This window comes from Mercenaria mercenaria, chromosome 2 (assembly GCF_021730395.1).
Source record: "Mercenaria mercenaria strain notata chromosome 2, MADL_Memer_1, whole genome shotgun sequence".
Taxonomy (NCBI): Eukaryota; Metazoa; Mollusca; class Bivalvia; order Venerida; family Veneridae; genus Mercenaria; species Mercenaria mercenaria.
This window is the reverse complement of record NC_069362.1, coordinates 27,900,965-27,918,028: the sequence shown is the minus strand read 5'-3', so window position 1 is coordinate 27,918,028 and position 17,064 is coordinate 27,900,965. Positions and strand designations below refer to the sequence as shown.

At 34.8% G+C, this 17,064-nt stretch overlaps 1 protein-coding gene across 3 annotated transcripts in view; it reads left to right on the top strand.

Annotated features, from left to right (window-relative positions):
• Positions 1-14,553: 14,553 nt before the first annotated feature.
• LOC123563574 (calmodulin-A-like) overlaps positions 14,554-17,064 on the top strand; it is a 96,854-nt gene continuing 94,343 nt past the window's right edge. For 2 of the 3 annotated variants that reach the window (XM_045356431.2, XM_045356433.2), the window contains exon 1: positions 14,554-14,973. In XM_045356431.2, the coding sequence (XP_045212366.1) occupies positions 14,971-14,973 (3 nt within the window). In that variant the 5' untranslated portion in view covers positions 14,554-14,970. The remainder of the gene's footprint in view (positions 14,974-17,064) is intronic. The other variant, XM_045356434.2, reaches the window with a different exon arrangement.

The following is a 17,064-nucleotide window of genomic DNA, read 5'->3' as shown; positions in this document are numbered from 1 at the left end:
AGGTGTGAAATAAATAATATTTCACCAGCCTTTACAAAAGAATACCGGATGTTTAATCTGCCTCGTGCACGTGCATGCGCGACAACTTTTGATTTACAGTATCAGCTTGAGAGGAGGATGACTTACGTATCTACAATTATTTCACAACGCAAATGTCTAACATTACCCTACTTTTCACTTTAAATGCTATTTAGGTCACTGATCTTCTTATACCTTTAACTGAAATACATTCCAGAAGATTAGGGCAAGAATGTCTATTTAAAACTGACAAAACGGTTGTAAAGGTGTTATTATACCTCTGATGGTTTAATATAATTTTATTATGTTAACGGATAGGAAGATTGCTCGAATTTAAATAACATTTCCATACATGCAATGGAACATATATATGATGAATAATAAATATGATAATTTTATAATGACATTGGGTTAGTTTGTCAAAAATAATATCGTACTTGTTCTTACATAATTTTCACCGGGTGTTTTAATCCATCCTGTGAATTATAAATTAAGGTGTTGAATTGATAAGTCTATCAGTCGGAGAAATGCATACTATTATTTGTCAAAGAGACAATTACATTACAGTTAATATCCCCCGATCTTCCAATATTGCTGCGGACTCCAGTCCACATTCCTGTAATAACGATGTAAAGTTTATGTTAGCTGTTCGATCGGAAAATCACGATTCATCTAGGGAAATACCGAACTTTTGAATGAAATTTGCTGACGTGATATTCTTCACTTTAATTACACACATTTTTAAGTTAAAGCGCTCGTTGCGTTTTCTGCAGTTATAAATAAAAGATAAATCACAGTATTACAGACGATATATATCTGCTAGGGGAATTTTGTTGCATTCAAAACAGTTTCTTCATGGCGATATAGTTTTTATATTTCCTATGCAAAATGTAGTGTCGCGTCACGTGCTGATCATGTGATTTAGGTTATTATTTCTATGGGCTATGTTAAGAAAGATCATTTAGTGGGTTAGTTACTTGTGTTTTCACTTATTTGTAAAAGGATAACCTAAGTCTGATTCCAGTTTTACATAGGCATATCATAGTATGGTAAGTATTCTTTGCTTAATTATTTGACAAAAGCTGCGAGAATTGCTGAACTGATTTCTTAAATTGTATGTTACTCGCGCACTTATATCATGTTAAATAGCATTCATTATTACCTTACAAGTTTATCTTGTATTCGACCCTTTTATTATATACTCCCTTCCAAATAGGGAAGTCAGAAGATATTGACGATAATGCGCTTCCGTAGAAACTATTATAGGTAAGAGCACGAAGTTTTTCAGGGACTTCTAGAATGTTTCAATGACCATGTCCAAAATTTTAACACAACTGGTTTTGAACAGACTCATTCAAACCGAGTCTGCTATTATTTTGCTTGGTTGTATTCTATGCTTCCAAAGGATCTTATTACAGATTTTATTGTTATATCACTGAGTTACAAGCGTTTAATATACCACATTCGTATACAATGGTGTTTCTGTAGGCATTAAGATTCCAGGTAAAGAGGAAATTAGGCCCTGCTTAAAGATTGGTTCTTTAAATAAATTAGCCAAGCAGATCCTGCAAGAATTTAAAACTGCTTATGGTGATCCTTCCCGACCCAAAGCCACTATTATAGGATGGTAACGGTATTAAAAAGGGAGATTCTATAATCCAAGATATACCTCTATGAACATACAGATGAAAGGATGTTAGTTGAGCTTTTGACAGGGGTAGAAATTGGTATGTTATTTCGAACTCGTAAGGCGAATAAACAACAAATACTAGTACTGGCTTAGGAAAGGGCAATAGAGCTACCAATCATCTCAAAAAGAGCTTCAAGTTGCAAACGGCTTCTTCACGCAATTTCTTCCAATCAAGAGGTCCTAAATGTGCAAATCCCCAGTGCCCCCGGCAGATCTTTACAGGAACGTTTAACAATTACAAGGTTCTAAAATCAGTTTGAAAACAACGTTTAACTTTGTCCGCAAGCTGGTTTACGGGTATTTGCCTTATTGCCTCATGACTACCGCTAAGTAGTATGCCTTTGGAAAAGTATGCAGACACTGATATGCAAAAGCAATATTGTACAGCAGTATTTACAGGATCAGCAGGTCTAGTAATGTCGCACCCTCCCTATTCACCCGAACTAAGTCACTGTGATTTTCTTCTCTTTCCTTTGCAGAAAAAGCTGGCTGGGCGTCACTACCATACCGTCAACGCCCTTGGTAACGTATATCAGTGTCTGCATAGTTTACCAAGGGCAGACTACTCTTCAGTTTTTAAGGTTTGAGGGACTGATATATGCAATATGCTTAAATACAGGCTTTACTATATTTTATTATGAACAGCCTCAAACATTTTTGAATTCCCCTCGAACCTCTGGTTCAATCTTAATTAAAATTGACTATGATTTGAAACAAATCAGACTAGAGTTATAATGTATGGAATTTCGAGACGCTGTCATTTCATCATTTCTGATGTAACATTTGTCGTCATGAGTAAAACATGTGTTCGCATCATCGCTTATTTTTCCATATCCAATAGGAGTTGAATGAAAGGTTTTAAAAATACTCGTCTGCGTTAAGTAAACGTTTCGTCACACTGACTCAATACATATCACATGGCGACTTTCAAACTTTTGATCGTGTATAAAGACCCCAGATGCCCCCGGGCATTGTTTTAGGCATGGACGGGCACTTCGGTAGAGCAAGGTTTTCGAACGGAGCCAGCAGCCAAAACCACTCTATCAGTTTACTTTGGCAAAGTACTTCTAAATATGCAATTCAGTCGATGAAACATTGACTACAAGTCACCTTCTTGTTAGGCTTATATATATATATATTTAGGGGTCTTAGGAGTGTTGCACATTTCATTACCTCTCATGAACAAATTTAGTCACACCTAGACTATGCTTATATTTACGAAATAATAAGTTCCCAAGTGTGGTTTATCGTAGAATAACTCGTGTTTTGAGTTCTTATGCGTAATATTGTTTTGCATAAGAACGAAAAACTCTGGTTATTCTACGATAAATCACGATTGGAAACTTGTTATTTCGATTCTAACACGACATACTAGTATCAACAGTGTTAGTAAAATGGTAACTACTTTTTACGACCATACTACGCACCTGGATCGGATGACGTCATTGCACGCGCGGGGGTTATTGCAGAATATAAGCCCGAGATAGATTTTGCTCTACATATAATGTAGGTTACATGCTGGTCGTGGTAGAATCAACTATAAACACAGTCTCGACTTGTTTCCGTACATACTTTCATCTGTCGCTAACATTAGCTTATATCAATATAACATTTAAACCACCCTTGAATACTAGGTCCGACCCAAGTGCATTCCTACTTAAGGCAACATAAATCAAGTAATACACATGCTTTTGACAATATATCTTTTATAAGTATAACATTTAAGGCTTGTTTTTATTTAGACTTTTTTGAAAATTTTAAATCTTGTAAAAAGCTTTAAAGACACAGTGTATTTTATATAATAAGTTAATAACAAAAATTCAGTATCAAGTGCAATTTGTTAACGTCGCTATTTTCCTTCAAAGGAATACAGTAAAACAAAATTATAACGAAGCTTATTTGCTAGCTGACTCAATACGAATTGTATTTACCCTATGTCAATAAGTATTGTCTGACGCTTAAATGCCTGATTTGAACCCTACGATGTCTCATCACCTTGCACTGTATCTATGAAGCTTATATTAGCCTAACGGTTGCAATGTTTTCGAAGAATGCACCAACAATAAGCCCCAAAGTATTTGTGAACAAACCATTATTGTATGTATACAGAAACAAATGTCAAGCACCGTTGATGGTATATGGAGATCTATATTTTGTAACATATTTACAACTTAAGAGCTCTCTCTGTCCTTTTAAGTACAGTTTTTATCCAGGTTTAAAGTACACGACCCTCCAGATGTATTTTATATTGAAATAAGAAGAGTAATACGGACCTTTAACACTATTCAGTGTAGTTCGGTTTCACTGTTATCCGTAGAAGTCTGCGTAATTCATAATTGTACTAGTTGGCGCGTTAGCTTTCTAATATAACCTTAAAATGTATATGTTGCGGGGCTCGTGTTACCATGGAAACGTTTTTGCTCTTATTTTTAAATAATAATGTACGATAACGGGTTTTTCGACGGCTTCAGTGCCATTCTGTTAATGACCATTAAGGAATATTAGGGTAATATTTTAGCAGAATACTAAACACTTTAAAGTCGTGTTCCTTAAATAGACCAGTGTCAACGCCTTTAATTTTACATTTAGATATATAGTTTAATGGACTTTAATTCAAGAAATCACTATTTCCTACTGAAATTTGAACAATTTAGAACATAGATTTAGTATATATGTACCAAACTATCAATGGAGACGGAAAATACGTATTACAAATTATATTGCAAAATGTTTGTTTGAAAATGGCCTTAATAACTGACATTTCACCAAACTGTATTCCCAAAGTCGTCAATTACCATCAGCCATTTTCTTACATTCTGCATTGTGTTTCAAGATAACTACATAAAGGCCACAAAATATTGGTCATCACTCAAAGGAAAAGACTCATAAAAATATTTCCACAAATATTTGCCGTTTAGAAATAGTTCAAAAATGTCCAGAATTACGTACTTTCAAGATAACTTCTCTAGGAAGAGAGATCGTGCAAACCACCCCCGTCAAATCATGATGACGTCCCAATTTCTTCTGTTAAAACTCACAAACATCTTGGTATTTCATTTCCGAGGACGTTAAGTGGAAGGAGCATATATCTTCGTCTGTAAATAAAGCCTGACAGAGGTTAGGCATAATGCGATCACTGAAATTTATCTTGTCACGTTCCAGTCTGGAAAGAATGTACTTTTCATTCGTTAGGCCTCTTCTTGAGTACGGAGATGTTATATGGGACAATTGTTCTGTAGAATTAAAAAATGATATAGATGCCGTTCAAAACGAGGCTGCGAGGATCGTTACTGGTGTGACCAAACTATGCAATATTCAAACTATGCTGTCTAAGCTTCGGTGGGAGACCCTTCCAATAAGGCGTAAGAAAAACAGGCTCGTTCTATTCTACAAAATGACAAACGGTCTTACTCATTATCTCAGTAGTTTGATTCCTAAAAACAACCAAAATCGATATCCTTTAAGGAATTCCGATAACATACCTACGATACCATCTAGAACGCAACTTTATAACTCTTCCTTTTTGCCAGCAACTATTCGTGACTGGAATTCTCTCCCGTCTGATGTTCGAAATTGTAACACTCTTCACACCTTCTAAACCAAAATCACGAAACAACAAACAAAGTCTCCCGCCCTTTTTAACGTTGGAACACGTAAAGACCAGATATTACATACTCGTCTACGCCTCGGTTGCAGCTCTTTAAATTTTGACCTTCACAGGAAAAATATTGCCGATACCGCTCTCTGCAGATGCGGAGCCCCTGAGACTGTTTCCCATTTCTTGCTTCAATGTCCCCTTTACATCATGCATAGACAAGAAAACCTTGGCAATCTCCCATGTGCAAAAACAGTTAGCAATCTCCTTTATGAAGATGAGCACCTCACGTTCGAACAAAACAGTCAGGTGTTTCTAAAAATGCAAAGCTTTATCTTCTCCCAAACGATTCGGTTAATGTATTCGTATTTTGGACTGATGTCAAGAGCTGTGTGAGCCCCTCCTTTCTCTTTTTTTTTTCTATCGATTTTATCGTTCTAACTCATTTCTCACATTAAATTTTTATTTGATTGTAGTAACGTGACATATACACATGTTTTAAAGAGTCCGTATACTTAGGTCATTTCTCAAGACGCTCTACCCCAAACAATTTTCCAACTTTTGAAACATTATTCAAGTATAAATTGAATTACCTCGTTACAATGTTCATAAATGTCATACTGATCGTAACCTTGTACATTTATTGTTGTAAATCTGTTTAAAGGAATTTACATAAACTATCAGCTTGTTTTCCAATCCATGTATTTGACATGTAAAAATTTATTGTACATGTTATGTGTATGTTGCTAAAAAAATAATAAAATATTGTTTAAACTAAACTAAGATAACTGACACGTAATGCCATCACGTCGATGACTTCATTTTACGTCAACAATGTTTTGTAGCGTTTCAGCGGTAATCTAGTTATTATTTCAGCATTAAGGATCAAATGAAAAACAGGTTAATGATTTCTTTTTCAGAAGAATAAATATACAGACACATTTAGTTTTTCGTAAACGTTGTCGTACATCGTCACGTAAGCTTCCGGTTGGGCATGCGCCCATGTTAAGGTATACTACCTCCTTAAAATCCTTTCATGATATCTTCCTACTCCGATTGAAGTGAGCAAAACGGCTGATGTGTAAGAGAGAGCATTTGAGACCCCAATCTTAAAGGTCAGTTTCAGTTTAGAATTTGTACGGGCCGTAACTTTGACACCGTCACACGGGTCAAGCAAATTTACTTTTGTTTAGCGTAAATGTTTGCTTTAGTGAGACGGTGTGTTGTGATGAAGCCGAAGGCCGTAACTTAAGGGCAATTGTTTAGGAGCTAAGAAATAAGACTTTTCTCACTTAAAGTTCAATCCGCCCGCTTAGCTCAATAGGGAGAGCACCGATCTACGAATCGCGGGGTCATGAGTTCGATCCTCAGGCGGGCCGTATGTTCTCCGTGACGATTTGATAGAAGACATATTGGCCCAGTTGTTCGAAACTTTAACCGGCTGTTAAACTAACGGCCTGTTAAATTTTGATTCAAAATATAACGCATGATGGGAACCACTAGTAGGATGTTTTAATTTTACTGTAAAGACATTTTAGTGTTCATAATTCTTAAATTATAATAGGTTTCAATAAGTCTTCTAAAATGTCGAAATGTAACTCTAAAAGTTAACCGACCGTTAGCTTCATCGTCTGTTAAAGTTTCGAACAGCTGGGCCATTGTGTCTGAAATCATTCGTCCTCCATCTCTGATTCATATGGGAATGTTGGCAGTTACTTACGGAGAACAGGTTTGTACAGAATCTAGGAACATTGGTAAGTTAACTGCCCGCCGTTATATAACTGAAATACTGTTGAAAACAGGCATGAAACCCTAAACAAACAAACAAGTAAACAAAACCTTGACCTACACGCACAGATCATATGCACGATACATTTCTCGTCGTGGAGAAAATTTGTTTGCAGTATTAAGGTTTAGCAGTATATCACAAAACAACAGATTTTTTTAACGAATGAACAGCATCTTGACACACAACTTATCTGTCCAATACATGTTTTACCGTTCTGTCCCACAGAGTTGGATACTTAAAATATTCTTAATGAGTTGTCCCCCTTTAAATAATAATGCCATTTGTAAAGAAATAAATGTAAACAATTGTCAAAAACGATGTTTTACCTAGTTATGTAAAGTTTAAACACTCGCACGATGTTGCAAATGCATCAAAACGAAGACATGTAACAGCTTTTAAAAAATGGTGAGTTTTTAAAGGTGCTGAACTGTCCAGAAGTGTGGTCCCCTCATGCAGTCCCTTTCCGGAATTCAATACATATATCAATAAATTGACAATGGTTTTGTAGAATAATGTAAATGTTTCATATGCTGTTAAATTTTCATGTAAAACAATGCTTTCTTTCTATGATTTAATGACGTTCGAACTTTTTTCTCCGAAACATGGACCTATACCTTAAGATAATCCCTCAATGCACATAAAAGTTATTGAGCGAAAACAAGTTTTTATTTGACCTTCAATAGTGACCTTGGCCTCTGACCGACAACTTTGCGTCATGTGCAAGACTTATAGTCTAATCATGGATAACATTTGTTTCATAATAAAAAATCCTTCAATGCAAGTAAAACAATTTCACTTGACCGTAAAATCGACATTATACTAGTAAATGTATTGTAGAATTCGCATCAGATATAGACTCGAAACTGCGATAATCATCAATGTTGTCCGTTGGCTCATTCAAGTAAGGATGTATAACGAAAATGTTTTCCAGGCAACAGAGTGCTGCATTTCATATTGAGGCTATGAAGTTAGAAGTGCATTTAAAATTTAAAAAAATAGAAATGTGATTTCTGTGGATTTTTAATGCTCACAATGTATGGTCAAAGTGTACTTGAAGACGTGTTGGAAAACCGGAATCTGCTAAAACAAATAAACACCTTAATACTAGCTTTTCTTCTGAAGTGTCAAGTTTATTAATATACATTGCAGCATGTTTTCATTCATGTATATTTATAAGCTCGAATGACGCAAACTCAAGATCAACTATTGATATCACTCCTCGCCAGACGTCCGCGGCTCAGTTTGTATATGATCCAAATCGGATTAGGAACAGACGAGTTTTTGCCATTTACTTATAAACAAATATCTATTAGCTAGGGAGATTTTAGGTCTGATCTTCACAATTAAACCAAAAGAACGAACCTTATTTCCAGTACAATTAGATGTTGTATATATTAGTAAACATGAAGAATTTAAAGGATCCCTAATGTCAGAGGTATAGCTTTTGGTATGTCAGCAAATCTCAAAACGGTCGCCAGAAAATTTAACATATTACTGCTCTATGTTTGTGCGATTTTGTGTGTGTGCGTGCGTGCGGGCGGGCGCGTTTGCTTGTGTCTTTTTCGTCAGTACATTTAAAATATCTTGCTGTTTGTATGTGTGTATGCCTTTTCATGTCTCATTTGAAATAATTCGCCTGCTTTATATTTCAATAGAATTGCTATTGTGTTTGCCTACTTTTCGAGGTGTAACCCTGGCTGTGTTTGCTGTGAGAGGGTTTACTCTTACATTTTAATTTTCGAACAAAACACCAACGACGTTACGCGGAGTAAAAAAGTATCATACGGCTACATCGGAATACATTTTTACACTAGTATTTTACTTATCAATATATCATCATTATTAGACATACTGTGTATTTACTAGGAAGTCTGCGTTATTGGAATGGACCATTTCATCAATAGTTAGGTACGTTTTCTGAACAACCAAAGAAATGGATTATTTCTTAAATATCTTTTGGCAAAAAGGCTGACTGTTAGAATGTTGATTTTATTTTTATAACGTTTTATTTGACTGTTCTTCTTGAGTAAATCTAGTTAGAGACCTATGATCGCCATTACTCTCCTTGTTTTTTTTTAATCAGTAGATCTTTCCTGAAACGAGTCGTATCTGCATTATGTTTCCTACGATTTGTATTAATTCTGGTAAAGCCAGTGGACTATAAATTATGTTTCCTACGATTTGTATTGATTCTGGTAAAGCCAGTGGACTATAACTTATGTTTCCTACGATTTGTATTGATTCTGGTAAAGCCAATGGACTATAAATTATGTTTCCTACGATTTGTATTGATTCTGGTAAAGCCAGTGGACTATAAATTATGTTTCCTACGATTTGTATTGATTCTGGTAAAGCCAGTGGACTATAAATTATGTTTCCTACGATTTGTATTGATTCTGGTAAAGCCAGTGGACTATAAATTATGTTTCCTACGATTTGTATTGATTCTGGTAAAGCCAGTGGACTATAAATTATGTTTCCTACGATTTGTATTAATTCTGGTAAAGCCAGTGGACTATAAATTATGTTTCCTACTATTTGTATTGATTCTGATAAAGCCAGTGGACTATAAATTATGTTTTCTACGATTTGTATTGATTCTGGTAAAGCCAGTGGACAATAAATACATGTAGTAGTTGTCGAGAACATCCAGCATGAGCTGCTGTGGTTAACGCTTTAAGTTTGTACTACATGCTTGCTATCTTAGAGAAATGTAACTATCAAACACATTTTAATTTCGATTGGTTTACGTAAAAACGGATAAGGCGCATGTATAATAAAATATGCACTACATACAAGTTTGATGTCTTTTTAGACAAAACAGAATAACATAAATCTTGGTGGTAAATTGGAGAAAAATCAGTTTAGTTTAAGCATATTTATACAAAATAAATGTAGTACGTTTAGTTATATAAATGTATATTATATTTGTATGGACAGAATTAAAACGAAAGACAAGGTTTTATAGAATTCTCCTAAATATGAGAAAAGTTGCTGCTTTTAAGTAAGTTGAATATAGATGTTATAACGGGTAGCAGTTCCTGTTGCAGTTCTATGTTGTTTTTTAATATCGGGATATTACCTAGTATTGCTTGTGAGTAACTGCAAACTATTTAAAACTTACAGTCCAATGTATTTCATCTTAAACACTGCAGTATAAAATATTTATAGCGGGTACATTTGACCTTCAAAATATTCATCTTGTAACGTGTACACTTGAACTTCAAACCCGCCCGCTTAGCTCAGTAGGTAAGAGCGTTGGTCTACGGATCGCGGGGTCGTGAGTTCGATCCTCGGGCGGGGTGTATGTTCTCCGTGACTATTTGATAAACGACATTGTGTCTGCAATCATTAGTCCTCCACCTCTGATTCATGTGGGGAAGTTGGCAGTTACTTGCGGAGAACAGGTTTGTACTGGTACAGAATCCAGGAAGACTGGTTAGGTTAACTGCCCGCCGTTACATGACTGAAATACTGTTGAAAAACGGCGTTAAACCCAAAACAAACAAACAAAACTTGAACTTCAATATTAACATGAGTGTAATAACGTGTACACTTTAACTTCAGTCAGAATATTTTATAACGTTTACATATAGTGTAGACATATCTTAACAAGTACACTTGAACTTTAATATAAACATATAAACATGTTATAACGTGTTCACTTAAAGAGGCACCACCAAATAACTGTATTCCTTTGTATTTCCACGATGGTGATTATACATGATTTGCATGAACAAAACGAAATAGACAAGAATTTAGTTTCAAATTGACAGTGACATATATTAGGCCAAGGCAATATGTTTAATGTCTTAACATCTTATTGTATTAGTGTAGTAATATGTACATAAATCAGTGTATGTAGTTAAATTTCAATCCCATTTTGATTTTACAGTGTAAGACAGTTATTCATCTATATTCTTAAACCTATGCTGAAAAGAGATTGACTGAATAAGTTTGCAGATAAAGTTGTGAAAACAGATTTATTCAGGAAGGGCCTAAATTGTCCACCTGAAAACTTGTGGTATAGCTATATATTACCTGTATTATAAGAATGATTTTCATGAAGTTTTTGTGGGCGAAAAAAGTAGGTGGTGGTGGGTCTTTAAATATAAATATTGTATATCAAGTACACTTGAACTTCAGTATAGACATGTTATAACGTGTACATTTGAACTTTGGTTTAAAAATGGTATAGCAAGTATACTTGAACTTCAGTACAGACATGTTATAACGTGTACACTTGAACTCCATGACGTTAACACATGAGCATAAAGTTACGCATTCGTTCATCGATGGTGTGTTCTTTTTAAATATATACATACTCAAAGTATGTGGCTCACATGCAATTTGTGTGCAGTTATTAACATTCTTTGATACATATTGTTTGTCGCCACCATTTCGAGGAGAATTCAAATGTTCAAAATATGAATGTAGAAAGAGATGAATCATAAACATGTGCCTTTGTTTACGGATACCTGTATGATGAAATTACACGACATAAGGAAAGGTCGAGGCTCATTTAATGAGATCCGGTTTGTATTAATCAAATGTTATATACTGAATTTCTGCTCTCAATTTTTAACAATAAATCAAGGTATCATAAATAATGATCATTAATTGTTTAGATGGAAGACGAAATATCACCTTGCCGTAAACATCCAACATTTTTCTTCAATCAAATTAAACAAATAACTATCTTGCCGTTCTCAAGAAATATTGCACGTCTAGCGTACTTTCAATTCTATTTTATCCTTTAATGATTTTAGACTATTAGATTATCAAAATTTCCATATGTTGCGTATTAGTCCAGAAGAAATCTGTGGAGCATCCCGAAACAAAGATGTGACGAGACTTTGATGTAAACTAGTTTTGCGAAACGCTCTGTGTACTTTTATCTGTGCTGTCTATAGCAAATCTAAGTGCAGACATTAGTCATCCACAGTGAACAAATTTGAACTTTTCCAGGATGCATTACTTTTAAATATTATCCTTTATTCCTATTCATATATTGGGCAATTCTAACGAATTCAATATTGTTCAACAAATGATTATGAAAGTCGGAACTTCACTTTGCTATATGAATATATTTAGTATTCAACGCTTAAGGCATCATGCATACATTAAGGTATAGTATATAATTCCAAAACCGAAAAGTAATGTCATACGACGCTATTCTCGCGCTAATACTAATACAGTATTATTGTATGAATGTGACATTGTTGTACCCGCCGACAACAAAGTTGTAAGGGGGGGAGGGGGTGTATACTGGTTTCAGGTTGTCTGTCTGTCTGTCCGTCTGTCCGTCTGTCCGTAGACGTAATCTTGTGCGCACCATCTCTCCTTATCCCCTTGACAGAATTTAATGAAACTTCACACAAGTGATCAGTACCAACAGTAGTTGTGCATGGGGCATGTTAGGTTCTTTTAGAAAAAAAAATTGCAGAGTTATGGGACTTTGTTTTTTTTTGTTACTATACTATATACATAGACACAATCTTGTGCGCACCATCTCTCCTCATCCCCTTGACACAATGTAATGAAACTTCACACAAGTGATCAGTACCAGCAGTAGTTGTGCATGGGGCATGTTAGGTTCTTTTAGAACAAAAAATTGCAGAGTTATGGGACTTTGTTTTTTTTGTTACTATACTATATACTTAGACACAATCTTGTGCGCACCATCTCTCCTCATCCCCTTGACACAATTTAATGAAACTTCACACATGTGATCAGTACCAACAGTAGTTGTACATGGGGCATGTTAGGTTCTTTTAGAAAAAAAATTCGCAGAGCTATGGGACTTTGTTTTTTTGTTACTATACTATACACATAGACACAATCTTGTGCGCAACATCTCTCCTCATCCCCTTGACACAATTTAATGAAACTTCACACAAGTGATCAGTACCAACAGTAGCTGTGCATGGGGTATGTTAGGTTCTTTCAGAAAAATAAATTGCAGAGTTTTGGGACTTTGTTTTTTGGTACTATACTATATACATAGACACAATCTTGTGCGCACCATCTCTCCTCATCCCCTTGACACAATTTAATGAAACCTCACACAAGTGATCAGTAACAACAGTAGTTGTGCATAGGGCATGTTAGGTTCTTTCAGCGACAAAAATTGCAGAGTTATGGGACTTTGTTTCTTGTTAATATACTATGTACATACAGTCTGCATACGCAATCTTGTGCGTGCCTTATCTACCAAACCCTTGCACACAATTTTGAAACTTCACACAAGTGATCAGTACCAACCCTAGTTGTGCATGGTGCATGTTACATTCTTTTAGATAAATATTCTGCATAGTTATGGGACTTTGTTGTTTGTTACTATACTGTATACATACAGTCTATATACATACAGTCCACATAATTATGCAATCTTGTGTGCGTCAAATTGCAATGTACTGTGTCAGTGCATGCGGGGGGTACATTCATCACCTTTAGTGATAGCTCTATTTTGATGTAATACAGATATATACAAACTATGATATTATTGGTTGAAAACATCTTAAATATAATAATGAGCCGTGCCATGGGAAAACCAACATATTGGTTTTGCGACCAGCATGGATCCAGATCCAGGCTGTTCGCTAACGGTTTCTCTAATTACAACAGACTTTGAAAGCGAACAGCATGGATGGTCTGGATCCATGCTGGTCGCAAACCCACTATGTTGGTTTTCTCATGGCACGGCTTAATTAATAAGATGTTCATTATTTTGTAGTATGTTTGAGAATTTATATATATGTATATAATTATGTTTCAATATATACGTATAATAAAACCATTGTGTTCCTGTCGCATGCAGACATATAAATGAAACAATTTCACGCAATGTACTTGACTTTAGGTCTCGCTATAAGCGAAGTGCTATTCAAAGAGCTTTATTAATAGATATAACTAAACAAAATAGTCACAAATTATTACAAAAATTAACCTTGCAAACAAAAAAAGAAATTGGGTTCTATATACATTAGGAAACGTATCATGATCCGTAATGTGGCGAAGCAAAACAATAGGAAAATGTATTTAAATCACTTCTATAAATACAATCACATTTCTATTGTTATCAAGTCTATTGACTTTACAGCGCTGTATTATACTGACATATCTAAGTTTGCGCTGTTAACTAATAACTGCTAAAGTAAATCTCACTAGTTCTCCCAGAAAATTCTCCGATGTTTAATCTTTCCAGCACACTATCAAATATTAAAGGGAATGGATCCACGTAAATTGAAATTACAATTATAACAGTTAACTAATGTATCATTTAGATAACAAATCACCTGTTTAATACATTAGCCAAACCGTAATCACTTATCCATTTAATAAAGGTTAATCTAAGAATATCCGTTCGAATTGAAAGGTTCTTAATATTTAACCTATCGTCCAATAATGCTGGAAACTCCAGTCCATTAGTTCTTGCAAGACAGCAGTATTGTTTATTTGAGGTATAGGATCGGAAAATCACAATTCTTGTTGGAAATCAAAATTTGACGCTAGGAAGAAAAACATTATTGAAAGAAATTTGCTAACGTGATATTCTAGATACTAATTGCAACCATTTTCACATTAAAAGATTCTGCAGTTATAGATACCAGATAAATCACTTCCCTGCAGTGATAGTATCTGCCAGAGAGGAGTAATTGGATTCAGCACTTGTTTTATTCAAAACAGTTGCTACGCGGCGATATATTACTCGTGCAATATGTAGTGTCGCATTCTACGTGCAATTTAGGATAGTTCTTTCTAAGGAATTTAAAGTGTTAAAGAAAGATCATGTAGTGCTTCTGTTATTTATATAACGACGTTCGTGCAAAGGATAACATATATTTGAGATAAATTTTACATCGGAAATATCATAGTATGGTATGTAGTATTTATGTACATATTTCAGCAATATCAAAATATTTGTTCTGAAAATAGGTGTTGTAGAATATACAAAAAGTCTTGAGTATATTGCCTGCCAGTAATGCATTAATTTAATGAAAAGTCACAAATATGTTAATCCGAATGCAATGATCTGTTTAAACTTTTAACAATGAGTTAACCTAAATAAATCCTATGTCTATACTTTTTAAGGATAATGTATATCAGCAGTGTCCAGCTACTTCGAATTACTTGCTGTGAAACTTCGCTTTGGCAATAGAAATCTTCATGTAAGGAAACCATTAAGCTGGCTTATGGAAGGTCATGAGCTCAACCCAGGTGCCCGACCATGCCTAAAAAGGGGCACATGGGATCTTCCTCAACAATCGAAAAACTGAAAAATCGCCAAATGGACTAAATTGTGTTGATACAAAAAGAATCTATATTTAGCACTGTTGAAACTATAATAATGTCAGAATGCGTTATGAAAATGTATTAGAAACTATTGTTCGTGCATCTACTTCACGACAGGCGTTTTGGTTGATGCAAACCTTCCCTTTTCTTTGTATTTTGTCAAATAATGCAACATTAGCTTCGGCGGAGCCAGTTATTAAAGAGGTTGACGAAGCACTATGCTTTTAATCGAAATACAGTAATGGCAATTTAGTAATATTTTCTTACTCACTTTCTGTTTTGAAATCAGTTAATTACCGAAGTATGGAAACTCTTTTCATTCAGTGTACTTCTCATGGTTCATGTCCTACCTGTTATGTCTTATCATACTTTTGGATCCTCGAGTCATACTTGTGTGAATTGAAACAAGAATGCTTATATTACAGCTAAACACTAATTAACACAAACGAATTTGAAATTCCAATGGCAATGCTTCGTTTAATAAACTTCCCGAGATTAAACCTACCAGTGTCAGGTAACAGTGTTTTTCTCGTTATCGATTAGGTCATACTCGTGAAATTTATTTTCTGAGACAGAAGAGCAACCTAACAAACAACATATTTTAATTGATTGTCCGGGCATCATTCCACTGCGTACTACATAATTTCTGGAAATAGTTTTAAAGCAGACAGACATCTTTTATAAAGTCTGAACATGAAATACTTGTATTAACAAGTCTGGTGATATTTCTAAGTTTGCAACATAAATTTAATGTGTGTGTTCGGGTTTAACGTCTTTTTCAACATTTTTTCAGTAATTACTGTAATATAAACGACGGTGTCTAGCAGTGAGCACAATGCTCAACTTTATAGTGCTGCTTCACTGGAATATCACGTGACATGATACCCCACCCAGTCACATTATACTGACACCGGGCTTACCAGTCCTAGCACTATCCTCTTAAGGCTGAGCGCCAATCGAGGAAACTACTAGTACCATTTTTTACGTCTTTGGGATGACGCGGCCGATATCGAACCCACGACCTCCCGCTCTTGAAGCGGACGCTATACCACTAGGCTACCGAGGCGGTGACATTTTAATACTAAATGTATTTATATATATGATTTTAGCGATGATTTTCAGTATACGTTTCCGCAATGATAAATGACCTTTTTGTTGATATCTCATTCATACATTAGCATTCTTCAAGATGAATCATACCACGTTTAACAGTTACGGATCCGTTTGCAGTAATACATGTAATAATAGATAATTCGTTTAGAAAACCTAAAACTGTTTAATGTTAATAAATTACATGCGATTCTTAGAACGATTTATCACATAGTATTCATTCCTTGGAAATCGACCTCGAAATCTTATTATCGGAATAATACTCACAGGTGTTCAGAGTGTTTTGTAAATTGCCCGAAGAACATGTTACACTGTCTTTGCAAGAAATAAAACATACAGTATTTAAAATCATCACTACAAATTTGTAAGTATTTTAACCTCAGTAAAATCATAAATGACAGGAAATATTTGAAAAGTACACAGATTTTTAAATTCTGTCTTTGTAAAAATATTTCTATCAATGATATAACAGGTATAAAGCACATGCATTGGAAAATGGAGGCCACTGTAGAAAACAAAATGCATTAAGTTTTATGTATTGATAAACATAAATGAAGAGAAACATAT